The sequence below is a fragment of the Leucoraja erinacea genome, chromosome 24 (assembly GCF_028641065.1).
Source record: "Leucoraja erinacea ecotype New England chromosome 24, Leri_hhj_1, whole genome shotgun sequence".
NCBI lineage: Eukaryota > Metazoa > Chordata > Chondrichthyes > Rajiformes > Rajidae > Leucoraja > Leucoraja erinaceus.
This window is the reverse complement of record NC_073400.1, coordinates 23613999-23640789: the sequence shown is the minus strand read 5'-3', so window position 1 is coordinate 23640789 and position 26791 is coordinate 23613999. Positions and strand designations below refer to the sequence as shown.

The 26791-nt window shown below is 44.7% G+C and overlaps 2 protein-coding genes across 4 annotated transcripts in view; both read right to left on the bottom strand.

Moving 5' to 3' along the window:
- Positions 1–8677, bottom strand: part of klhl12 (kelch-like family member 12) — a 34309-nt gene extending 25632 nt beyond the window's left edge. The window contains exons 1-2 of one of the 3 annotated variants that reach the window (XM_055654794.1): positions 8659–8677; positions 4966–5127 (exon numbers count right to left, since the gene is read on the bottom strand). The gene's annotated coding sequence lies outside the window, so the exon portion shown is untranslated. Of the gene's footprint in view, positions 1–4965; positions 5128–8480 lie in introns of all 3 variants that reach the window. The other 2 variants (XM_055654792.1, XM_055654795.1) reach the window with 2 other exon arrangements.
- Positions 8678–10594: 1917 nt separating this feature from the next.
- Positions 10595–26506, bottom strand: LOC129708805 (adiponectin receptor protein 1-like). Its single transcript, XM_055654791.1, has 8 exons — positions 26346–26506; positions 22460–22626; positions 20499–20624; positions 19129–19300; positions 17904–18090; positions 16485–16672; positions 14703–14896; positions 10595–12554 (listed from the first exon to the last, which is right to left on the bottom strand). The coding sequence occupies exons 1-8, from the start codon at positions 26368–26370 to the stop codon at positions 12426–12428; spliced, it is 1188 nt and encodes a 395-aa protein (XP_055510766.1). The 5' UTR covers positions 26371–26506; the 3' UTR covers positions 10595–12425.
- Between the last annotated feature and the right edge of the window lie 285 nt (positions 26507–26791).

Here is a 26791-nt window from a genome sequence, read left to right as displayed (position 1 = left end):
GGTAAAGTAACTGCAGTCTACAATACACCCAAAAATAAACAGATAGCAATTTGCTTTAAATATCATGTCAGGTAAAAGACAGCCTGCTGTATATCAAGTAACTGTAGCCTCTCAAGTAGAGTTCAGTTGAGCATGTTTCAGGCACATGCTTTTTAGATGATAACCGTGCTAATCACAGGTCTACATTCCAATTTCAGCTGTTACAAACTAAGACATTTAGCCCCAGCTAAGATCAAGCTTGTGTTTAAAAATGTACTTGGCAAATGTCGATCAGTTCGAAGAGGGGTCTGAATCCAAAACATCATCTGTCCATTTACTTCCGCAGATGCTACCTGACCCATTGATTCCCTCCAGCAGTTTGTTTTTTTTAGAAACATTCCATCATGAAATTTGCAATTTCAACTAAAAAATCTATCATTAATATTCATAGTTAATTTTTCAATCAGTCTAACTGCCTCATAATTAAAGTTTTACATGCAAAATTGTACTCCATTAGTACTCTAACAGGGAAGATTTTTTTTGAACCTTGCTTGGAAATTAGGCAAATCAGAAATATCAGTACAGAGTGCTCATATTTTTTGTTTAGGTATAGGTTTATTAGTGGAACATGCACCAGGATAAAGTGAAAAGCTTTATTTTGCATGCTATACAAACAGATTAGTAATACCATGCATAATACAATCAAGTCCGCACAGTGGCAATTAGGGCAGCACAGTGGCACAGCGGCAGAGTTGTTGCCTTACAGCGCCAGACACTCAGTTTTGATTCTGACTACGGGTGCGGTCTGTACAGAGTTTGTACGTTCTCCCTGTTTGCTCCCACACTCCTGACTGTTCGTAGGCTAATTGGCCGGTTAAATTGTCCCTAGTATGTAGGATAGTGTTAGCTGAAGTTGTGATCGGTGGTTGATGCGGATTCGGTAGGCCAAACAACCTGTTTCCACACTGTATCTTTAAGGTAAAGTCTAAAGGTAATTCTGCTATAACACAATAGTTGGGTTCCCAAGAAACCCTGTTACAGAAGATTGCATTATAAAATCGATTGTGTCAATGGGAAAAGTTTAGTTTGGGCGAGAGAGTTCATACTCAGTTATTTTTTCTGCAGGGTTTCAAAAATAAAGTATATTTTAACAAATATGTCTATTTTTATTCTGCAAGCTAAAAACACCAACGGCTGCATGTAACAGTGTTTAATAAAGTTTCATTGCACAAGTGCACAATAGAAAAATTTGCCAATTTCGATGGCCATCAACAGTGGAACTAACGACTGTGTTCTTAAGAGACAATGTTGTCAGATTACTGCCAGGACGTTACATGCAAAGAGATCTTTTTGCCAGCACTGATTTTTTTCCAAGACAGCTTTTTTTCTGCTTGTCAATTTCTAAAGTAACTTTTAAGTGGTTGTTTAGTTCCTGATTGAAATCATATTATAACCAGTGTAGCTCACATAATACAAATTGTGTTTCCTAATACATCAATTGCATTATATCCAATTTGTGTTATGAAGATGTGTAGGAAGGAAATGCAGATACCGGTTTAAACCGAAGATAGACACAAAATGCTGGATGTGGAATCTGAAGAAGGATTTTGACCCGAACCGTCACCCATTCCTTCTCTCCAAAGATTCTGCCTGTGCCGCTGAGTTACTCCAGCATTTTGTGTCTATCTTGTTTTATGGAGAACTACCTGCATGTCCCTCCTTAAATAAAGAGCCCAAAAATAGTCACAGCAATTGAACTAAAGTCTCACAATGCCCTGAAACAGTTGTCATAAATTTCCCCTTTTATAAACATTCCCTTTTGCATTAAAGCATACATTTCATTTAAAACTCATTTGCTAGCTGTACCCTATTTGTAAACTTTATTTATGCTTCACATACAAGAACATCCGGATCCTTTTGCACTGTAGCATTCTGTACACTGGTAACGCATTCAACATGCAGGATGTTTTCCCAGAAATAAGCTCTAATGGAATCAGTGCTAAAACCATTTGCTATAATGTTACATAAAGAGAGATGCATTACCGACATGCTGCAGTGTCAGGAACCCGACATGAACTCCTGTCCTCCCTGCTGCTGTGCACTGTTGTGCAGAGTACCTGGCACGAACCCAGCAATGAATCGTCCATCCCACAGCTCGGTGTGGAGAAGCTGCTGGTGAGGGCTAGTGTTATGTGGACTGCAGTGAGCTGCACAGCAGTTTGGTGGTGAAATGTTGAATTCAGGGCTGAATCCTAGGTTCTTTGTATGGCGAGTACAAGGCATTGCAAGAGTCTGGCAGAACCTGCTCCGGATCCCACAGTCTTCACACCACCCTATGTTGCATGTGATGGAGGTTACCATATCCCCCATCTTTGGTGGCACTGCTCTTCCCCGCCCTGAGGTCTCTCTGCAACCATAATCTTAAAGGTGATGATTTAAGTAGTTTACCAGCTTTTCTAATCTTCCTCCCTACGTGACATGCGAAGGGTCCCTGGTTCGCAAACACCAGGTACATGGATAGGTACACCAGGGGACACAACTGTTTCAGGGCATTGGGAGACTTCAATATTTACTTTCCCCACTAATCTTTGCAGCATTAACGATCTTGGGGATCTAATCCCTTCATCAAAATTATTCATCTAAATTGCAAATAGTTGAGGCCCAGCACCACTCTGGGGGAGTGGGTAAGAAAGGAAAATAGATCTACATCTCCGAATAAAGATTTGAAATTTTCTCTTTTAAGGGGCCTTCTCTCCTATTTCTACTTTCCACTTTTTCTTTTTTTTTTTTGTATACACACTTCACGTTTTTCTATTCTCTACCATCTATTTTTCCTCTTTTTCCCCTTTCTATTGTTTTCTTTTTCTTGTCTTGCTTACTTCCTTCTCAAAACATAAAACTAGAGGTTGTACATAGAATGGATTACGGTATGACATAGTTGGCACCTAAAATTAGGTTCCACTGTACTGTTTTGTACTGTATTAACTTCTAATAAAATAAACAAAAAAACAAAAACAAAAAAGAAAGGGAAATAGGAGACTTGACGATGATAGATGAGCGTACAGAGGAGGGAGACTAGCAAGGGGCTGATCAGCTTCTTCCCGCAGGCTATAAGACTGATAAACGGACTTTGCCCCCTGCCAAAGTATCGCGCACCAACCACCAACCTGGACACACTGCAGCAGAGCCACTGCCGTGCCGCTGCCGATCGGAACGCCTGTTGATGTTTAGTAGTGTTAATTTGTTCATGATATATGTATTTTTATTTCTATTTATTTTTTAATGCACATTGAATGGACACTGGTTGAGCAACGTTTTTTTGTTTCCTCTGGGTATGTGACTACTCAGGAAATGACAATAAAGATATACAATACAATACAATACAATCATAGAAATGTGTGCACAACAAAGTGGGAGAAGCATGGGAAAGAGAGCGGGGTAGTAGGTCTTAGAATTGGAGGATTCAATGTTTATACCCTTGGATTGTAAGATACCAGGGCAGAATATGAGGTGCTGTCCCTCAAGTTTGCATGTGGCCTCACTCTGGCAAAGGAGGCGGCCAAGAGCTTTATGTTTTGCTGTTGAATAATATATGTGCAACTTTGTGATTGGATTCCTCAGGTCTCTGCACACTTTGTTTCTATGCGACATAACAATGATGTAAACTTCATACAGGGGGCGTAATTAAAACATTAGAAATGGTACAAGAATTAAACACGGGGTTGACGCTGAGGAACAATGTGGGACAGTATTAATGAACTGTTCAACTTCACAGAAGAACAGTAAACAAAACTCAAACAGGAAAAGTTTCTGAAGAGTACAGAAAACAAGGAAAAAAAACAAGGAAATGGCAGGAAGACTTACAGAGTAGCAGAGAAATCTTGAGATTGCACCTTTACAGGGCAACAAATAAATTGATTAAGACATGCAGCATAATATTTTAGAGTATGGCCCAGCATATTATATGAGGTGGGGGCACAGAAATATACCCAAAACATTATTAAACAACTATTATGTTATGTTAGTGTACATTTCCCAGCAGTGCATAACGCAAGATCTAATAACACTAAAGGATACAGTGAAATGTACGAGGATGTTGATTCATGAGAGTCTTAAACTATGAGAAAACTATGCACATACTGGGGCTGTTTTCTTTTAACAGAGAATACTGAAAATACATGCAGTTGATCAGGAGCTAGAAAGGGTGGGAGAGCAGATGGATCATTATAGAAAGCTATAGAGTCAAATGAAATCTATAGGTTCATTTTGCACCAAAATAATGCTGGGTGCCTGTAATTCACTGCCTGAAAACTGGATGAGGCAGAAATACTCATCATGTTTTTAGAGAAGAGCACACGAGTTCCATGGCCATCAAAATTATTTAAGGAGTCGAATTAGTTTTTGTTTAGCCAGCAGTGACATGATGGATCATTTGTGTACATTTCTATAATTTTATAGAAATGAGACAAGATCAGTGAGAGGATATATGTCCTCAGACATGGTCATCTTTACTTTAGAGATACAGCATGGAAACAGGCCCATCGGCAACCAGCTATCCCTATACACCACCACTATCCTACACACCATGGACAATTTACAATTTAACCAAATCCAATTAACCAACAAACCTGCACATCTTTGGTGTGTGGGAGGAAACCAGAGCACCTGGAGAAAACCCACCCAATCACAGGGAGAACGTATATACTCCATACAGATAGCACCTATAGAGGACCAAACCTGCGCTGTAATGCAGCAACTCTATCACTGCACCACTGTGCAGTCCCAATGCATGAATTATTTTAGTTTGGAGATACCACATGGAAATAGAAACGTAGCATTAAATATTGCAGTTAGAACTTAGAGGATACCTTGGTTATGCATTGCAACAGTGGGAGAGTCCAATTTGATATTGTGATTTACAAATGTTATTCAGAACGTAGAATGAAATTAGATGAATTTGTCTTTTAACAGAGAAGTAATTCTTACATTCGCTTGCAGAATTAGGATTATTAGAGCTTCTGGTGTGCCATGGCAGAGATCCAGTCTACCAGCTGCCACCGCCGTCCATTCACTCCCAAAACTGAGCAAGACCAACTTCATGAGGTGGCAGCCATTTCAGTCGCCTTCAGCTATAACCAGTCAAACCACCTGAAATAGAAATTAAAAAAATAATACTTCAAAACTAATTCATTTACCAAGTAGCAGAATTCTACTACATTTGTATTTCCTGAGTTCCAGAAAAGATAACTCTCTCCGCTGTAAAGGACACAAAGTGCTGGAGTAACTCAACAAGTCACGCCAACTCCTTTTGTGTATTAGCCAGCCTCTGCAGTTCTTTGTTTCTACACCTTTTCTTTGTGGACTTGGGTAATAGAACATATATGTTCAACCCTTAATACCTCAATTTCTTCCCCACCTCTCCCTAATTTTGTATTGTTTTCCTGACTCAATCCAATCAGTTTATTCCTTCCCTTGGCATATCCTTTCCTGCCCAGAATATTTTCCAATTTTTCTTCCTCGGTTACATCTGTGTGTTTCCTGGGTTATGCCAACCCTCTCACCTTCTTCTCCCTGGGTTTTCTTCCTCCTCCTCCTCCTCCTCCTTCCAACCATATTCCTCTTTGCCTCCACTCCCTGCTGGGAAATTGCTTACCCCATTCCTACACTATTTAATTTAATCGGCCATAAAATGACTCTTTCTCAATTTCTTCCCAAGATATTCCCTCTTCCTACGTTATTCCTGCTTTTGTTACATCTGCTCAGGAGTTATTCTATCCACAAGATTCTAGCTTCTCCCTTCCCTCAGTATGGAAATCCCCTTTCCCTTTCCCTCAATGGGAAATCACAGCTTAAAACCACTGTAGTTTGCCGGATATCAGATAATGACTAGACGGAGTAGAGGAAGGAGATTGATAACCTCGTAACCAGGTGCCAAGACTATAATCTTTCCCTCAATGTCAGCAAGACAAAGCAGATTGTGATTGACTTCAAGAAGTGAAACGGTACACATACAATGGTATGCATTAATGATGCCGAAGTAAAGATGGTTGAAAGCTTCAAGTGTTTAGGAGTAACTATTACCTGCCACTTATCCTGGACCAGCCACATCGTAGCAATAGCCAAGAAAGCACACCAACGCTACTACTACCTTAGAAGACATATAGAAAGTTCAGCAAGTCCCTTACAACTCTCATCAATTCCTACAGATGCGCCGTGGAAAGCATTTTATTGGGATGCATCACAACGTATTTTGGGCTAAATTGGTTTGTCCTGTACGTGACCACCCTTGTCCCGTATTTGACTGCTGCAACTCGGGTCAAGGGGACTGTCAGGTCGGAGCGCCACATCCGGCCCCACTTCACCCATCCCGACGTAGTGCAGCAGCAGCATCCCGACGTAGTGCCCGTGGCACCATCGTTCAGCAGCCCGGCCTTCGGACCTTCGCTTACCGCCGACACCACCACCTCTCCTTCTCATGGCCGATCATCGGTTCATGAGTTGCATGGGATGCCGGACTTTGCGCGCGACGTCGCACCGGCCAAAACTCCTCAGCTGGCCCGCCGGCTGGGCTTGTGTGCAGTCCAGCACCCAGGCCAACTCATCATTCACCCAACCACAGCCGTGACGGTCAACGAATTGCCATTGGAAATTTGTCCCATATTTTGGCCTTTCGTCCCTTATTTGGGAGTGAGAAAGTTGGCAACCCTAGTTCCATCCAAGACCACAACAAATTGCAGAGAATTATGGATGCAGCCAGGCCATCAGACAAACCAACCACCATTCCATCTACTCCATTTACATTTCATGCAGCCTCTGCAAGACCCCCTGTATAATCAAGGACGAGTCTCACCCTGGACAATCCCTCTTCTCCCCTCAGGCAAGAGTTGCAAAAGTATGAATACACATTCCTCCAGATTCAGGGGCAGTTTCTTCCCAGCTGTTATCAGGCAACTGAACCATCCTATCACCAACTAGAGTAGTCCTGCCCTAGCATTTACCTCAAGTCAAGTCAAGTTTATTCGTCACATACAAATGAGATGTGCAGTGAAATGAAAAGTGTCAATGCTCGCGGACTTTGTGCAAAAAGACATACAAACAAACAACCAAACACAATCATAAACACACACATATTCTTTTACATATTAAATATTGGAAGGAAAAACATTCAGTAAAGTTAGTCCCTGGTGAGATTTACAGTCCGAATGGCCTCTGGGAAGAAACTCCTTCTCAACCTCTCCGTTCTCACAGCATGGCAACGGAGGCGTTTGCCTGACCGTAGCAGCTGGAGACCCTTGCACTATCTTTAATAAGTGAGTTCGGTATTTCAACTGCGCATGTCTGGTCATGGGTCATTCGGGATAAACATTCTCGCCAATTGAGCTACTGTGTGTGTACGGACCTGCGTAATCATTTCAATGAGATTTTTAAATAAATGTCTCCGGTAAGAAAGTGGCCGATTCGGGAACTCCAGAGTGTGTGTTCCAATCCGTCGTGACGTCGGAGTTTCGATCATCCCGACGAGAGTGCTTGTACATCGGGCCATCCGTAGCTCTGACTACGGAGGGTTCATGGCCCCGACCACGGGTGAACAAAGGAGGAAGATTGACTGAACGTTATTGCCTTCCATCACAGTGTAGAATGTTTATTCCATTGTGATGGATGTTTAATGTTAAATTCTATTGTGTATTGTGTTCTTTTTGATTGTATGCTGCATGGTAACTCAAATTTCACTGTACCTGAATTGGTGCATGTGACAATAAATGTGAACTTGAACATGAGAACATGAAGTTAAGCTACTGAGTTGACAGAATTCTAGATTAATTCCTTGGTAGAATAGTCAACAATTTATACAGTTTATACAGCGCTGCATTCGCTTTTTTAAAAATCCCGAATGACCTTTGACAAATCGCATGATTCCTTGCGTTTATCGAAATACTGAACTCTCTCATTTTACTTTACCTACACCACATGCCATGTTTTATCCCACTCCCCTCGCAGACCCCCACACCTGATTTTTTTCTCCCTTTCCCCACCACATTCTTTTATCTCCTCCCCAGCTCATACCAATGTATTCCCCTTCCACAACCCCCCCTCCATTTTGTCACCTTTCCCATCCCCTATCCTGTTTTATTCCACTCTCCCCCCTCCTCCCCCCCCAACACCCACCCCTGATGTTTTCTCCCCCCCTTTTCCCACCCCCTACTCTACTGTTTTATCCCCTCCCCACCACATAACATAGTCTATTCCTCTTCCCCACCCCACACCCTCGTTTATTCCCCTTCCGCACCCCCCAACATAATGCTTCATCCCACTCCCCTTCCCCATCCTAATGTTTAATCCCACTTCCCTTCCCAGCCCTGTTTCAACCCCACTCCCCATCCAACCCCCACTCCTGTTGTTCCCTCCCCTTCTTCACCCACCCACCACCGACGTTTTAACCCGGTTCCCACCCCTACCCTTGATATTTGCCACCACTCCCACCCTCTCCCCAGCCGTTATACCGTGTTTAAAAGGGGGTCCAAGGCCCGGCTGGGCCAAGCATGTTTGTGGAATTAGCTCCAAGCAAACTACGCGCTTGGCCACCAGTCCCTCCACGGCTTCGTCACGGTGTGGGGCGGGGCGGGGCGGGCCGGGCCTTCAGCTCACGCTCGGTGCCACCGTTTCCAGCCGCCTGCTTACCGTCTACCCGCGGCTGCCGCTCCCGGTGTGGACTACAACCCCCACAATGCACGGCGGGACAACGCATGCGTGCTACCGCCGGCGGGTGGTACCTTGTATTTCTTTAAACACTTGCATTTCCAACCCTAGCCATCTTCTTGCTGCAGGTCCATCTTCCTGTCTATCCCCCAGCTCAAAACCATCCTCTTTCCGCCATCTTCCTCTATTTCAATCCCAGACTCATTCCAATTCTCCAGCTCCAACATCAACAAATTTAAACTAAAGAGAGACACTAAATGCTGGAGCCAACTTAAGCTACTTGCAGCTTCTAACAATCTTGGTTTATGATCCTACTGCACCATCCTCCAACTCCTTATCTACCCAAATAGCTGGAGTTTTTACGGACATTTTCAACATACCACTTTTGAGGTCTGAGGTTCCCACCTGCTTTAAAAGGACTATCGACCAGTGGCACTAACGTCTGTGGTGATGAAGTGCTTTGAGAGGTTGATTATGGCGCATATCAACTCCTACCTCGACAAGAACCTCGTCCCACTGCAGTTTGCTTACCGCCATAACAGATCAACGGTGGATGCGATCTCACTGGCATTCCACTCTGCTCTGGACCACTTGGACAACAAAAACTCATATGTCAGGCTGTTATTCGTTGACTACAGCTCAGCATTTAATACAATCATCCCTCAAAGCTGGTTACCAAGCTCTCAGATTTGGGTCTCTGCGCATCCCTCTGCAATTGGATCCTCGATTTCCTCATCCACAGACTGTCCATATTGGTGGAAATGTGTCATCCTCAATAAGAATCAGCACGAGAGCACCTCAAGGCTGCGTGCTCAGCCCTCTGCTTTACTCACTCTATACTCATAACTGCGTGGCTGGACATATTGCGAACTCCATCATCAAGTTTGCCGATGACACCACTGTTGTGGGACGAATCACTGATGGGGACGAGTCAGAGTATAGAAGTGAGATCGACCGATTGACCAAATGGTGCCAACACAATAACCTGGCTCTCAACACCAGCAAAACCAAGGAACTGATTATGGACTTTGGAAGGGGTAGGTAGGGACCCACAATCCTGTTTACATCAAAATCCTGGTGGAAAGGGTCAAGAACTTCAAATTCCTGGGCGTGCATATTTCCGAAGATCTTTCCTGGTCCCAGCACACTGACGCAATCATAAAGAAAGCACATCAGCGCCTCTACTTCCTGAGAAGTACGGAGAGTCCGCATGTCAAAGAGGACTCTCTCAAACTTCTACAGGTGCACAGCAGAGCATGCTGACTGGTTGCATCGTGGCTTGGTTTGGCAACCTGAGGGTCCAGGAGCGGAAAAGGCAGCCAACATCATCAAGGACCCACACCATCCTGGCCACGCACTCATCTCTCCGCTACCATCGGGCAGAAGGTACAGGAGCCTAAAATCTGTTACATCCAGGTTCAGGAACAGCTTCTTTCCCACAGCCATCTGGCTATTAAACTTGCCAACAGACTGTAACAGCCTATTGCACTTTATCTGCTTATTTATGTGTATATTGAACTAAACTGTTCTGTATTTTTGTTTACAATATTCTGTTGTGCTGCAGCAAGCAAGGATTTAATTGTCCTATCTGGGACACATGACAATAAACTCTCTTAACTTGACCTACTGTCCCTATGAACACCCAGCCTTTGTTGTCAGCAGTGAGGGTTAAGCTGGCAGGCGTGCTGAGTTGTTACGTTGTACTTTATAGAATTATTTATGTACAGTCATAGAGCACCAGTGATTGAGTGAGCCACATGCAAAAACACTTAAGACTTTCCTATTGAGAGACAAGTGCTGGGCTTGGGATTGTGCTCTGACTAAGTCTGTCTTGAGCTCAAATATTCCCAAAAGAGAGGCAAATGAAAGTGTTTTTCCGACCCCGGCATCTGGAAATAACATTGACTTAAAACAGAAATACTCAGTCAGGCCTAGACCAATCTTTTTTTATTGCAGGGTACAGATTACTTATCTTCATCAATGTCAGGTCCAGCACTAACTACGTACATTGTTACTCTCCCCTCTGAAAATTAATTTACAATACCTGTGAAGAAATATACATATCTATATAAGCAATCTTAAAGCCCCTTTAAATAAATACTGTGCTACCTATATCACTTACTATAAAGTGCCCTTATTGTCAGCGCTACCATTCTGCTAGTTTCATTTTCGCCCCACACTCAGTCACAGTGCTTGCCACCAGATTTCAGCTGCAGAAGAAATGCAGCTCAGTAGATCGTGAAAGGAAAGGATCTGAAAGTATTCAATAGGATAGAGTTCTCCAGACACATACAATTACCAGGATATATCCTATGTGAATGTGAAAAATGTAACCTTTCTGAAGACGGGTCTGTCTGAAGAAGGGTTTTGGTCCGAAACTTTACCTATTTCCTTCGCTCCATAGATGCTGCCACACCCGCTGAGTTTCTCCAGCATTTTTGTCTACCTTCGATTTTTCAGCATCTGCAGTTCCTTCTTGAACACCTCTCTTCTCTAATTAGGTTCCCACACTATCTTCCTCTAAAGGCTCCATTGCGTATAACTGTTTGTTGCATTCAAATCCACCTAGGCATAGCTAAAGCATTTTTTGCAACAACTTACCTTCCTACGACTGCAATGGTGTCTCTGGAGTTCCCTCTCATAAGGATCTATTCTAAGTCCATCGACAGTGACATAATTGAAAAACAGCAGCAGCAGTTTCCAAACGACATCAGTTTCCTTCCTCTTCCTTGCAAGTGTCTGAGACTGTACCAGACTGTTGCAGTTTTAGTGTCATTTTGACTCTGAATGAGACATTTCTATGCATTTGCTTCTCCCACTTCAGAAACTCTACCTGGCTCCTGCCTTGCCTCAGTTCTGTTACTGAGAGCAACTTCCCCCACTCCCTCCCCAATGATTGACAAAACTTGATTATTTTATTAAAACCCTGGCATCCACACACAGTAATTCAAATTCTTCCACCAAAACTCTTACTCCCACCAACCTTAACCCTTAAGCTTCTGTTTGGGCTTCCAGATGGGCAAAATCAGATTTCAAAATCCTTGCCTTCTATTCTTTTTTAAATCTCTATGCCTCTCCCACCCCACCACTATAAACCCCTCCAACCCAAATTAGCTCAGATCCGTGCCCTTCCAATTTTGGGCTCTTGAGCACACTGATTTAAGTCTCTCCACTGTAGGTCCCTATCCAATTTAAATGCTCCTTAAAACCTACCTTCCAGTCGCTTGTCACCTTGTACTGCTCAATGTCAATTTGTGTTTGATTGTGTTCCTGCAAAGACTTTTAGGATTTTATTTTTAACTTTATGGGTGATGGATGAACTCCAGATGTAATTGTTGTAGTACTATTGAGGTTTGCTTCTGCTCCAGCTGTAAGGGGTTCTGATAGACCGATGGATTGACCAATGACCACCGGCCAAGATTATTCCCCAGGTGGAAGACCTGGTCAACAGGAGTTCCTGTTACCCTTTGTGTCGCCCCATTTTGGGGGGCTCTCTGAATGAAGTTACTGTGACTGGGGGTTTGACAGTGTATAACATCCTTGCTAACATCCAACCAGCCTCTCTCACTGGCTGTTGCCTGTCTCGCTCATTTCACTGATAATAGAAGCTGTCCTTTTTAAAAATGCTGTTTCCGAGGGAGGGATAGACAAGAGACAAAATTTTTTTTGTGTAAAAGAAACTGAAGAAAGAGACGGTCCAATGCACTTTAGGTCTCATTGATAAGAATTCTGTGCAGCAGTCCTGGGTTTCAGAGCAGAGAATCATCAGTGCACCCTCCTTCAAGCCCGTATCGAAACTCCTGCAGGTTGGAAACGCCGTGGAAGTGAACAAAGGCTGCAACCACCACCAGGACATGAAACAACTGGTGTGACTGGAACTGAGCAAAGAAAAAGTGTCCGTTAGTGATGCATAATCTCCAGAGAGGAAAAGACCAGCAGATGTACTTACTATTTAAAACATTTTCAAAAATGAGTTGCATTTACATTGTGCTTTTCAGGATGTCCATAAGCCACTCATAGCCAATACATTTTTTGCAATCACTTAATATAGGAAAAGTGGTGGCTATTTGGACATTACATGAGCATTAAAAACTGCAGCGTGATTAAGAGAAGGCATTCCTTTCTTAAGATTTAAGGGATAATAAATACTGGTCAGTACCCTTGGAGTGCTCCCCCATTCTCCTTTAAAGTAATTCCATAGAAATCAACCAGAAAGATCAGAAATTACCATGGTTTAATGTCTCTCATTGAAAACGTCACTATGACTACGTAACACCTGAAAAGCCTTAGGTTCACATGTTACATTTTGTGTTCAAGTAGGTCATGTACTCACAATGCTCTGGCTCTGAGGCAACTGATCTACAGCTAAAGCAAATTTATTGATAACGTGTGGATCTCTCCAAATGTTTTGTTGTATTGTAGTATCTCACAAGTTAAAACATCACAACAGGACGTGTTCCGTGTAGAGATGGTATACCTAAATTACTGTCAACCTTAGTTATTGATGTTTTAAGTTTGGGGTGTCAATGCGGAAGAGTTCAGAGTGCCTTGAACTGCATGGTTCAATTTCCCTTCTCACCATCCAACAACTCGAACAGATCTGGACACAAAGTGCTGGAGTAACTCAGCGGGTCAGGCAGCATCTCTGGAAAACATGAATAGGTGATGTTTCGGTTCGGTAGCCTTCTTCAGACCCTTCTTTACTCTGAAGAAAGGCCCTGAACCGAAACATCACCTATCCATGTTCTCCAGATATGCTGTGTGATCCGCTGGGTTACTCCAACACTTTGTGTTGAGCCTGAAGACGCGTTCCAACACAAAATGTCACCTATCCATGTTCTCCAGGGATGCTGTCTGACCCGCTGAGTTTTATAAACCAGCACCTGCACTTCTTGTTGCTAAACTAAAACAGCCCTTCCAAGTGGAGCAGTGTTTCACATGCACTTCCAATTTCATCTACTGTATTCAATGCTAAATATGTGGTCTCCCCTGCACTGAAGAAACCAAATATGGATTGGGCGACCACTTTGCAGAACACTACTCATTTTGCAACTCAAGGCTTCTAGTTGCTTGGTGGTTCCAATTCTCCATCCCACTGCCACTCTGACTTCTTTCCTTTGCCCCCTACACCGTTCTAGAGAACACCAATGCAAGTTTTCGATGAACAAGCCTTCAGGATTGGACCTGGGTCTCTGCAGCTGAGGCACCAGCTCTACTCTCTGCACCAATGTGCTGCAGTTTTTATTCTCATAATGCACCACTGTGAGTAACAGAAAATAAAGTGGTAACCTAGGGTGAATGTGATTTCAAGATTTAACCATGACTGCAAGAAACTCCTCCCGGACATCAGGCCAGGACATCAAGCTCTCAAAGAGAGAGCTAGATAGGGCTCTTAAAAATAGCGGAGTCAGGGGATATGGGGAGATGGCAGGAACGGGGTACTGATTGGGGATGATCAGCCATGATCACATTGAATGGCAATGCTGGCTCGAAGGGCCGAATGGCCTACTCCTGCACCTATTGTCTATTGTCAGGACTCTATTCCTACGAGTGCAGGAGGATGAGAGGGTATCTTATATCTTATAGAGGTGTACAAAATCATAAGAGGAATAGATTGAGTAGACGCACATAGTCTCTTACCCACAGTAGGGGAATTGAGAACCTGAGGTCACAGGTTTAATGTGAGGGGGAAAGATTTAATAGGAACCCGAGGGGTGACTTTTTCATGTCAAGGATAGTAGGTGTATGGAACAAGCTGCCGGAGGAGGTAGTTGAGGCAGGTACTGTACTATTGCATCTTTTAAGAAACATTTAGACAGGTACATGGATAGGACAGGTTTAGAGGGATATAGGCCAAATGCAGGCAGGTGGGACTAGTGTAGATGGAACATGTTGGTCGGTGTGGGCAAGTTAGGCTGAAGGCCCTGTTTCCACGTGTAAGACTATGACTAATGCAATTTATCTGCTACAGGTTAGGTCCAGTTACAGATAATGATAACTTGTTAAAGAGTTGAGCTGTACATTACCCAAATATCACATTTTCCAGGGAAGAAACGCTCTGGAATGCGAGCCGCATACAACCCAGCGCCCGTGATGTACATTGCAGCCATCAAGTAAAACCAGCCCATCTGTCCAACAGTCGTTGCTTTTACAAAACCTTCAGCGATGGTAAAATGTAGAGTGGGTACTATACCACTCAGGCCAAGACCCAGAAATACACCTGTGGAAGTACAACATAGGGCACACATATGGATGAGCACATAGCCATATACAGTGCAAATATAGATGGTACACACTACAAAATCATGTATGCCATAAACACACCATTATAGGATAGGTATAGATGGATATGGGCCAAATGCAGGCAAGTGGGACTAGTGCAGATGGGGCATGTTGGTCGGTGTGAGCAGGCTATGCCGAAGGGCCCGTTTTCTCACTGTACGAGACTCTGACACACAAAAAAACGCATACATATTTCACAGCAAACTCCACACTATATACCCATTTGCCAAGCAAACCCCTCTCACCTCTATCCACCTGTCACTAGCTTTGTCCTTGCCCCCACACCCCTTTTCCAGCTTTTGCCCCCTAATATAATGAGTCTGAAAAAGGGTCACGAGCCACAACGCAACTTATTCATGTTCTCCAGAGATGCTGCCTGACCCACCGAGTTCCTGCAGCACTTTATCTCTTTTTTTAATAAACCAGCATCTGCAGTGCCTGATTTGTCCATTATTTAGATTGTAGTCCATTCTAACACCAGAGATTAGCTCCTCACCCTGTGTTACTGTCCTGTTCTCAACCAAAAAAAAAATCTGTACTTTACTGTTTGCAAAGGGATCTGGAGAAGGGTTCCGACCCAAAATGTCACCTATTCCTTTTCTCCATCCGCTGAGTTATTCCACCATTGTGTGAAACATTCGTCTGTCACCACCAAAGTCTCTCAAGTATGCCACAATATCAGAGTTTTTAAACCGTATTTTGATAGGTAAATGGTTTCAATAATGCCTCCCTTCCCCTCCACCCCCCCCAGGAGATTGGAGGACAAGGTTAGAAATATGGGGAATAATCACTAATTTTCCTGCTAATATACACAATGGTATAAGTATGTTGTGTGTAGACTATAATGTGCATTACATTAGTGGACTAACATTCTACACACAACAATGTACAAAATTACCATGTACAGTGCCTTGTATACACATTTTTTGATAGTACAAATACTATGTGAAATCTTGACAAGTAAAGGAATAGGCCCACCACCGATTTTCCAGCAACAGATGGTCCAGCACCACCTTTAATCCGGACACATTTACGAAAGCGCACAGGAAATCCACCCCAACCTGCCCATCTACTGACCCCCCCACCAGACGTTTTCCTGGAAATGTGGCCCCTAGGCCGGAGGAGGCAGCCGATCTCAACCTCATCTGGGCTTCCGCGGCTGATCAAATTTGCCCCGTGTGGCTAGGGATCTGGAATTCCAGTCCGGCCGGAGCCATCAAATCTGTTCCCATAGTCGACGTCAGAGGCCAAACTTTGCGGGCCGTATCTCTGCCCCTCGACGGCCTAGTTGAACTGCTCCCAGAGGCCGCAACCAATGTTTGTCCGGCAAAACGGATAATCGAGTGTGCCAGAAAATCGGTGATGGACCTGTATCATATTTGTAGCCCGGCAGAAGGATAGAAACTGAAGAAAGTCAGACTGAGTGGGCGAGGTTGTTCGTTTCTGTCATTACCTTCCTACCGTGCCCATGGCATACAAACCCTGACCCGGTAAAGAGGGTCATATTGATGGATTCATGCTCTCACCTGCTCTGGTTAGCCGGTGTTTAGGTGTCGCAAATCGGTCCCACTGAGCAACGATAATGGCTGATATCCCTAGAGCGCAGACAATCCCGAGGTAGATGAGTCGGGGCTGGGGGGAGCAGTAGAAAGAGTAATACAACCAGGGCACAAAGCTGCCCATAATGAGCAAAGCAATTCCTGAATAGTCCAACCTGGGAACAAAGAGAAACACATGAGGAAGAGCCACACGATAGATCATACATGTGTGTATGAGAAGTACACACTATAACAAGTATAGATAAGAGACATTTCGGGTCAGGCCCTTATCACAAAAGGCTCACCTATCCATTTTCTCCTGACCCGCTGAGTTACTTCAGCATCTGCAGTTCCTTGGTATTACATTATAGCAAGTCTCATTTATATAGCGCCTTCAATGTATGATATGCAAGATTCGTGACAGGAATGTATGATATGTGTTTATCAGGGGGGCTTGGTCAAAAATGGGGGTTTTAAGGATAATTAAAGGAGAGAAAAAAAAGAAAAGGAAATGAGACAGAGTGAGCGAGAGAACAATTTTGCAGCAGTGGAAAGAAGGTTTGGAAAGCAAGGAGGAAATGTTTAAAACTGCGCTGTTCCTGAATTGGGTTCCAATCCAGATCAGTAAACACATACAACAAAATGACAGAACATATCAGCCTGTAGTTCCCCACCAGTGATGAATCACAGCTGATGGCACTGCACAATGTATCGCTAAGGCAAGAGGAATGCAAATCCAACTCTCACATCTCTGATCCCACACTGCTGCAGCTGGTAGAGCAGCTCCAGTGACACAGGTTCAATCCTGAGCTCTGTCCCTGTGGGGTCTGTGGTGGCCCTGTAACCCCATGGATTTCTCCTGGATGCTCCCATTTCCTCCCAAAGACATGTGAATTTATATGTTAGATGGCACCTATGTGTAGGTGAGGGGTACAGCTCTGGGAGAATTGATGGGAAAATGGAGCAAATAAAAAGTGGGATTAGTGGTAAAGGAGATGTGTGGGGCAAGTTTCCTTTTCTAACAGTGTGTGGCAGGTGCCTAGAACACACTGCCAGGAGTGGTGGTGGTGGTGGAGGTCGATAGTGGGATTTAAGAGATGTATAGTTGGGCACATAGATTTGCAGGGAATGGCAGAGCATGGATCAGGTGCAGGCAGATGAGATCAGTTTAACTAAGCATCACACTGGTGTGGACTTGGTGGGCTGAAGGGCCTGTTTCTATGGTGTATCATTTATGAGCACTAGCAAGTAATTGCAACTTTATATTCTAGCAACTATGCCCTCAATCCTCAACAAAACCACATTTTCTTCTCCCAAACACACCAACGCCTCCCACATTTGACTGAGAGAGTCAGTGTTACTTATTCACTCGCTCCGATATGTCAGATCTGCGTCCTCTGTACTTACTTGGAAAAGGTCCTGGAGACTTTCTCGGAGTGGCAGTACACCGTGTGGAAGAGCCAGGAGAAACTGAGGCAGAGCACCGCGCCCAGGAAGAACATCCCAAAGACTACCTTCTCCTGCAGAGGGGCCATGAAGTATATGTTGGGCCTCAGAAGAGTCAGGATTCCCAGACCCAGGAAAAAGACAAAACCTGTGAAAAAGCTTCAGTTAGTGAAGTATTCACCAACATGCGCACCAGAGGCAGAGAACTCTATCAGGCTAAAACTAAATTATTCATAAAGTATTACATTGCTCTGGGCAAAAATGTGAATATAAAGCAAGACGACCAATCAGCTGTAGTGTGGTCCTGATCTCCCATCTATGTCTTTGGAGCCCTCTGAACTATCTATTATCGCACTTTATCTGGCACTAAATGATGCAACCTTTATCCTCCCACTGTGGACGGCTCAATTTTATTCATGTATAGTCTTTTCTTGACTGCTTAGCACGCAAACAAAAGATTTTCACTGCACCTCGGTGCACGTGACAATAATAAACTAAACCAAGTTGTTGACCATACTAACCGTAATTCACCCCAGATTTAATATTTTCCAGGTATCTGGATGAAAGTTGGGGGGGGGGGGGGGGGGGGGGACAAGGTTTAAAGAAGATGTGTGGGGCAAGGTTTCTGGAACACACTGCCAGAGATGGTGGTGGGGGTAGATAGGTAGCATTTAAGAGGTTTATAGATTGGCACATGGATATGCAGGGAATGGAGGGATATGGATCAGGTGCAGGCAGATGAGTTTAATTAATCTTGGCATCATGTTCGGCACAAGTGCCGTGGGCCAAAAGGCCTGTTCCTGCGCTGTATTGATCTATGGTCTATGACAGATCATCCTTTGCCTCATCATTCTTCACCCTCCACAGGCTGCCCATCTGCCTCTCCCTCCTCGCTTATCCTCCATGTCTCCCTCCCTCATTCTCCCTCCATTGGGCTGTCTCAGCTTCCGGTCAGTGCATGGTGCACTTTATGACTCAGTTAATCCTACAAGAGTGAAGATACTCCTTTTAAAAATTGGATTCATTGCGACAATCTCATAACCAAAGGGAACTAGCTGTGGCTCACAGCTAGAGGAAACAGAAGAGGCGTCTCTGTATATTACAACAACAGGACCATAAGTTTTTAACGATATAACGAGAGGCTAAGAAGCTGTGAATCAGACTTGTGAATTCATTCTTTGCTTACCCACCAGATGTGTCCAGATATTACCGGTCTCCGTGTGGATTCTGAAGATGCTCTTGAAGCAAGCTCGAAAAGAGGGCATGGGTGGCCTGTGTCCATAAAGGAGATAGTCATTGTCCTTCAGCCAGTCTGGGAGCACATCGTAGGGAATGACTCGCCAACGGCCCTCCCAAACCTGAATCACACAATAACATTCATCTTAATCTCACAATGTCTTCTTTGATAGAAACAATTGTGCCAATGGAATTGAAGAGTGTAACCATCACTAAATAATCCCACTTCTGATCTTTTGATGGAAGAAAGGACATTAATGATGCCGTGGAAGATGATGGACTTGGAGGTTGAATGACTGAACTTCAGCAACCACACCAAATTTCCCTTGTGCGAGTTATGACTCCAATCAAGACTAAAGAAGTACTGCGGAATCTTGAGCACAGAATGGTGCGTATAATTTGGCATGCGAACCCAGATCAGGAGAGGTTCTGCACAGTTTCAATGGATCAACGCACAATTCTTTTTTGAAGAGTATTTCCGCACAGGAAATGATGAATAGGATTGACGAAGGCCTGTGTGAGTGTAGAAGCATGATGCAATCTCAGCAAAACATCCATGATTCTTGGAGGGATTGATAGAGTGGACGCTGTAGGAACGGCTCCATCCAAGACTACAAGAAATTGCAGAGGATTGTGGACACAGCCCAAACCAATCAACCTTCCTTCCATTGACTCCATCTACACCACGCTGCCTCGACAAGGTCACCAGCATGATCAATGACGAGTCTCACCTCAGTCACTCGCTCTTCTCCCCTCTCCCATCAGGCAAGAGGTGCAGAAGTGTGAAAACTCATAGCTCCAGATTCAGGGACAGTTTCTTCCCAGCTGTTATCAGGCAACTAAACAATCCTATTCACAACTAAAGAGCAGTACTAACCGAGAGACCTTTGGACTATCTTTAATTGGACTTTATCTTGCCCTAAATATTATTCCTTGTATCCTGTACACTGTGGACGATTATAATCATGTATAGTATTTCCACTGACTGAAGAGCACAAAACAAAAAGCTTTTCACTGAACCTGGGTACACGTGACAATAAACTAAACTATTAAAGGCTAAGATTAGGAGAAACAGCTTTGAATAGACCGTTGCAAATCTTTGGAACTCTCTTCCCCAGAGGACCAGGGACTCAGTCATTCAAGGCAGAGATCAATATATTTTCAGATGCAGATCAGAAGAAATGCAAGCTGAACCCAATAAAATTATGGGAAGTGGAGATGAGATAAGAGAGTGGACTTCAGAGAGTCAGGCACAGGCTGAATAATCCATGGCCTGCTTTCTATTTCTTACATACATGGCGGCTGTGTTACGGGCAGTACCTTGTACACAAACTCTTCCATCTTCTCCATTGCATGATGAGCCTGGAGTGGGAGGGTCAGTACTCGCACATCCTCTTCCTCTTCTTCCTCATTTTGTGTGCCAGAGTCCGTCTTTAGTTCCATTCCCTACAAAGTAACAGCAGTGTTAGACAGTGGGTTCAGCTGCACAGTAATATTTAGCAAGTGAATCTACCCGAGCATTCCCAGTCAAACCCAGCTCCCCATCTGGCCTCTTCCCTCTGCTTTTACCTCTGGCCCTCAGGGATTCACAGATTTGGTTGTCACACCCCTCCAACGAGATCCCCGAGGGATTATCCTTTATGCAAAAAAACTGGGCGGCACAGTGATGCAGAAGTAGAGCTGCTGTTTCCAATTCCCTACACCCGAGGGGCAATTTACTGAAGCCAATTTACCTACAAACCCGCGCATCTTTGGGAGGTGGGCATAAAGTGGAGCACCCAGAGGAAATCCGTGCAGTCACAGGGAGAACGTGCATACTCCCCACAGACAGCACCTGAGGTCAGGATTGAACCCAGGCCTCTGTTGCTGTGAGACAGCAGCTTTATCTGCTGTGCCACTATGCCGCCCTGCATCATGAGATATTTGTTACTCCACATCAGAGCAGAGCAGGCCTTCCCTTAACATCTCATTGAAGCAGCATTGCACCGGAGTTTCAGACCTCTGTTGTGCCCAAGTCTCAAGTCTGGGCTAATGGTGGGCAATGGCAGAACTCTGGAAACCCCAAGATGGCTAAACTAGTAGGACTGAACAAATGCGTTGTATCTGGTTTCATGACTCAGTGCACATTGTGAAGTTCTCTGAAGCTAAAACTGATCTCATGGGCAGTGATTCCAGCTGATCCCAGTGGAACTGAACAACATTGCAAGATCAAATTTGCTCACCTAACTGCAACAGCACAAAACCACTTGCAGCAGATAAGCTATCCTGATTGAATAACAATTCCTGGTTCTGAAGTCAACCTGTCTTAAATAATACACATGATCTTTTCCTGCTCATCTAATACTTCTGTAATGGGGAGGAAAATTTACGTTTGGGGACCTAATAACTGGAAGGGAATTTGTTTTTGATCCCCGTCTTACAAGGTGGAATAAATACGGAAATGACTAGTCTATTATTTCACCAACACATCACAGCTGCTGCCAATGATGAAAGTGTCCTCCTCCCCGACACATTAACTTCTGACAAGCCGGGGGCCGTACCCCAGCAACAGGCTTTGCTCGCCCTCCGCAGAACCAGGAACCCACCTGGATAGGGAGCCTCGTCCCAGGCTCATCTCCTACTCATCCCTGAAGACCGGGAACTGGAGACATGGTGGAGGGAGATAGCGACAGTGGCGGACAATGGAACAAAGGCCGGTAAGGAGATCCTGGCGCCTTGCCTTCAGTGCCCCCAAGGTCGGCTGTGGAAGGGCCCCTGGGGCACAAAGACTAATGTTGGCCACGCGAGGAAAGGGATATCAGTTCACGGGATGAATCAGATGGAAACGATGGCTGAAATGGACCTTTATAGCTATCTGCAGCTGGGGCTTTGAAAATTGTGTCAAAACCTGACGACTCTTGCATATGGATTCAGTGGGCTGTTTCTATGTATTCTGTACTTAATCGGGGATTGTACCTATGTATGGCAATAGTCACACTGATCTGAATGCGAAAAAATAATTTCACTGTACTTTGGTACACGTGATAATAAAGAACCATTGAACATACCAACCTCAAAGAAGATCTATTATAATTACAACTTCTAATTATACCAGCAAGGAGTTCTAAGATGGAGTCTAATATTAACCTTGCAATGATAATTATAAGTTTATCTAATTTCAAGCTTGCAGAATAGAAACGTCCAAAGATTAAGACTATGTGCTTGAATTATCTGTCTTGCCTGCACCCTACTCCCCACTGGCTGCCCCAACAACGCCCCACCCTTCGGCCACAAGCACTTACGTCCCCAGAGTTCCCACCAGCCTGCGGCTTGGGTTTCTCGTCCAGCAGTTCAGTTAGTTCGACATTGCTCCTCTGGTCGCCGCTGTTGTTAGACGCGCCGCTCCCTTCACTGGGTGATCTCTGGGCAGACATGGATGCTGCACTGCCAGCCTTCTGCCTGGCGAAGGCTAGAACGAGGGAAATGAGGACAAGGCCCCGACACACAGGTCACTCCCGCACATTCTCACAATCAATGCATTCACAAGTCATTTAAAAACTAGCCTTCACCTCAATCGAACCATGGCATCCCAACCCTCTATTGAGCTGCACATACCAAGTGTAGCCACAAAAAACTGGAGTAACTCAGCAGGTCAGGCAGCATCTCTGGAGAGAATGAATAGATAATGTTTCGGGTCGAAGCCCTTCATATTACTGAGAGTGAGGAGAAAGGGAAGCGAGAGATATAGACGGTACATAGAACAAATGAATGAAAGATATGCAAAAAGCAACAATGATCAAGGAATGGTGGAGCCCACAATGGTCTATTGTTCTAGTTCCATATTTGCACACAAGAGAAACATATCTGGATATCCACTCCGTTAAGGCCCCTACGTATAAATCAAGTCCCCTCTCACTTTTGCAAACATCGGCATACGTAAGCATGTCTCTGCATTTTCACATTAGTCAACCTATCCATTTTGGTATTACTCTAGTAAAGCTTCTCAGAACTGTTACCAATGCATTAGTGCCCTTCCTTAAATAATGAATCGGGCTGAAAGACCCGTTTCTGTGCTGCACGAGTCCAGGACTAACAAATCATATAATCGGATACGATATAGATCCCTTTCTAACTCATAGAACATCAAACAATACAGCTGAAGAATAGGCCCTTCGACCCACAATGCCTGTGCCAAATATGATACCACGAACAACTCTTACCTACTTGCACATATCCATTTCAGTCCAGGACCAGGGGCTACAGTTTAAGAATAAGGGGTAGACTATTTAGAACGGAGATGAGGAAAAACGTATTCACCCAGAAAGTTGTAAACTGTGGAATTCTCTGCCTCAGAAAGCAGTGGAGGCCGATCCTCTGGATGCGTTCAAGTGAGAGTTAGATAGAGCTCTGAAAGATAGTGGAGTCAAGGATATAGGGGGAAAAGCAGGAAAGGGGTACTGATTGTGGATGATTAGTGTAGATTGGCGATTGCATTGCATGGGCGGGACTACTAATAACAAACACTCTAATTACCTAGCATGCAATAGCCAATCTACAATCAGCCATGATCAAAGATCTTATAGCGGAGCTTTGGCCATGATCAAGTCAAGTGAGTTTATTGTCATGTGTCCCAGATAGGACAATTAAATTCTTGCTTGATGCAGCACAACAGAATATTGTAGGCATAAATACAGATCAGATCAGTGTGTCCATATACTATGGAATACACACACACACACATAGTGCAATAGGCTGTTATAGTTCAGAGTTTGTTTGAAGTTGTATTTAATAGTCTGATGGCTGTGGGGAAGCAGCTGTTCCTGAACCCAAATGTTGCAGATTTTAGGCTCCTGTACCCTCTACCTGATGGCAGCGGAGAGATGAGTGTGTGGCCAGGATGGGGTGGGTCCTTGATGATGCTGGCCGCCTTTTTGAAGCAGCGACTGCGATAGATCCCCTCGATGGTAGGGAGGTCAGAGCCGATGATGGACTGGGCAGTGTTTACAACTTTTTGCAGCCGAACCAAGCCACGATGCAACCGGTCAGCATGCTCTCTACTGTGCACCTGTAGAAGTTCGAGATACCGACTCTCCGTAATCTTCTCAGGAAGTAGAGGCGCTGATGTGCTTTCTTTATGATTGCATCAGTGTTCTGGAATGGCGGTGCTGGCTCAAAGGGCCGAATAGCCTCGTTCTGCACCTATTGTCTATTTCCCTCCATATCCATACACCTTTCCAAAAGTCTCTTCGTATGTCAAGGAGCACTCTCTCGAGTCACTATCGTATTTGCCGCAATCACCACCCACCCTGGCAGCACGTTCCAGGCACTCACCACAACCCTGTGTGAAAACAAAATTGCCCCGCACACCACCCTTAAACTTTGCCTCTCTCACCTTAAAACGATGCCCTCTAGTATTTGATTTTTCCATTCTGGGAAAAAAGCTCAGATTGCTACAACCAGTCACTATTTAGATTTTAAAAAACTTTTCATTTTCGATTTTGCCCCCCAAAATGAAAAAATGGTGCAATATTCTCTCATAATATTGAGACAATTAAATTGACTCTCTTAATATTCCATTTGCCAAATCTTTGTCCACCCACAGTATCTCGTCTTCTTCACAACATGACGTCACCAGGAAGTCAAAGGTCACGCAGCAGAAAATCAAACTCTTTGGCCCAACACTTCCTGCGTGGCATCACTAATGTCAGGTAAAATTACAACATAACATCCCAACTTCTATACTCATTGTCCTGTTTGATGAAGGCCAGCGTGTCAAACACCTTTTTCACTACCCTGTCTACCTCTAAAGGTATTTTCAGGGAACTATGCACTCCTTGGTGCCTCTGTTCTACAGCCCCCCAGGGCTATTAACGATGATCTCAGCAGCCCAGATGATCCTGAGTGCATCTGTCCAGTTCCCTGACGCAGTCAGTCAGGAGCAGCAGCTGTGCACATTCCCCACAGGTGCTGTCACCAAGGACACTGGATGTATACCTCTGTCCAACAACACAAAGTCTGACGAGTACAGTTAAAATACTTTGTCTGTTCTTACCTATGCCTCTCCTCAATCTCCTTGCTGAGGCCTCACATGTCAATACCTCAGCACTTACTACTCAAACAGAACTCAAACATACAGTTGTACAGTTGCCTGAGACCACACCTGGAGTATTGTGTACAGTTTTGGTCTCCAAATCTGAGGAAATACATTCTTGCCATAGAGGGAGTACAGAGAAGGTTCACCAGACTGATTCCTGGGATGTCAGGACTTTCATATGAAGAAAGACTGGATAGACTCGGCTTGTACTCGCTAGAATTTAGAAGATTGAGGGGGGATCTTATAGAAACTTACAAAATATTGACTATATTTAAGAGGGAGTTAGATGTGGCCCTTGTGGCTAATGGGATCAGGGGGTATGGAGAGAAGGCAGGTACAGGATACTGAGTTGGATAATCAGCCATGATCATATTGAATGGCGGTGCAGGCTCGAATGGCCTACTCCTGCATCTATTTTCTATGTTTATATGTTTCTATAGCCTCTCTCATGACAGCCGCTCCTCTTAAACCTGACTCTCTTTTACTATGAAGCTGACAATCTTTTATCGTAATGACTGCTTTAAAAATATTTTGCACTTCCTTCTTCTCAGCTCCATGGCCTGTTGGGAAATGAGGCTTTGATGCCAACATCAAATCATTGACACAACGTTTTTTGCCAACCTGAAAAGACACATTCATGCATACTCTTTGCTTCCTTTTACCCGCACATTCTTCTACCCGTGCCAATAACGATACCTTCAACACCAAGTGAGCATTGACTTTCTGCAAATCACCATCATCAAATGCCTTCTGGAAATCTATGTATAGGTTGCCCTTTATTCAGTGATCTCTCTCTCTCTGATCCCCTCCCCCCCTCTCTGATCTATCCAGGAAACACTCGGCAGATCAGGCAGCATCTGTGAAAGGAGAAACGAGAGTCAATGGCTGGGAAGGGTTTTCGAGCTGACACGTTCGATGTTTCTCACTCCACAATTGCTGCCCGGCCTGCTGGGTGTTTCCAACATCCGCAGCCTTCGCTTCACATTTGCAGCAACTGCAGTTGTTTTGGGATTTTCACTCTTCGATCGGATCTGACCCTCTCTTTGTGGAGCCTCTGCCTCTTGGATTGCCCTCCCGGTGGGATTCCGTCTTACCCGAGTGTCGCCTGAGTGCTTGCATGAGTCGCTTGCCGCCAGCAGGCCTTGCCTTGCCGTCCTGCCCCGTCCTGTCTTGTCCGGTCGCGGCCCGTCCCGCTGCTCAGGGCCGGCGAACAGCTTCACTGCAACAACCCCCCCTCCCCCCAGCCAGTCCAGACCGGCCACTTCCGGGTCCCATGCCGATCTCTTCCGGCGTCTGGCCCAGCGTGATGACGTTGGGTATCACGTCCCGAAGCTGCGCAGGCTAACGCCAAGAGCAGAGCCCCCTGAAGGCCGTTCCATGCCATAGGAATGAGCAGCTCCCTCCATCCCCAACTCACCACCCCCTCCCTTCCCCAATCCCCCACCTTCCATCCCTCCCTTCCCTGATCCCCCACCTTCCATCCCTCCCCAACCCCTCACCCCCTCCCTTCCCTGATCCCCCACCTTCCATCCCTCCCCAA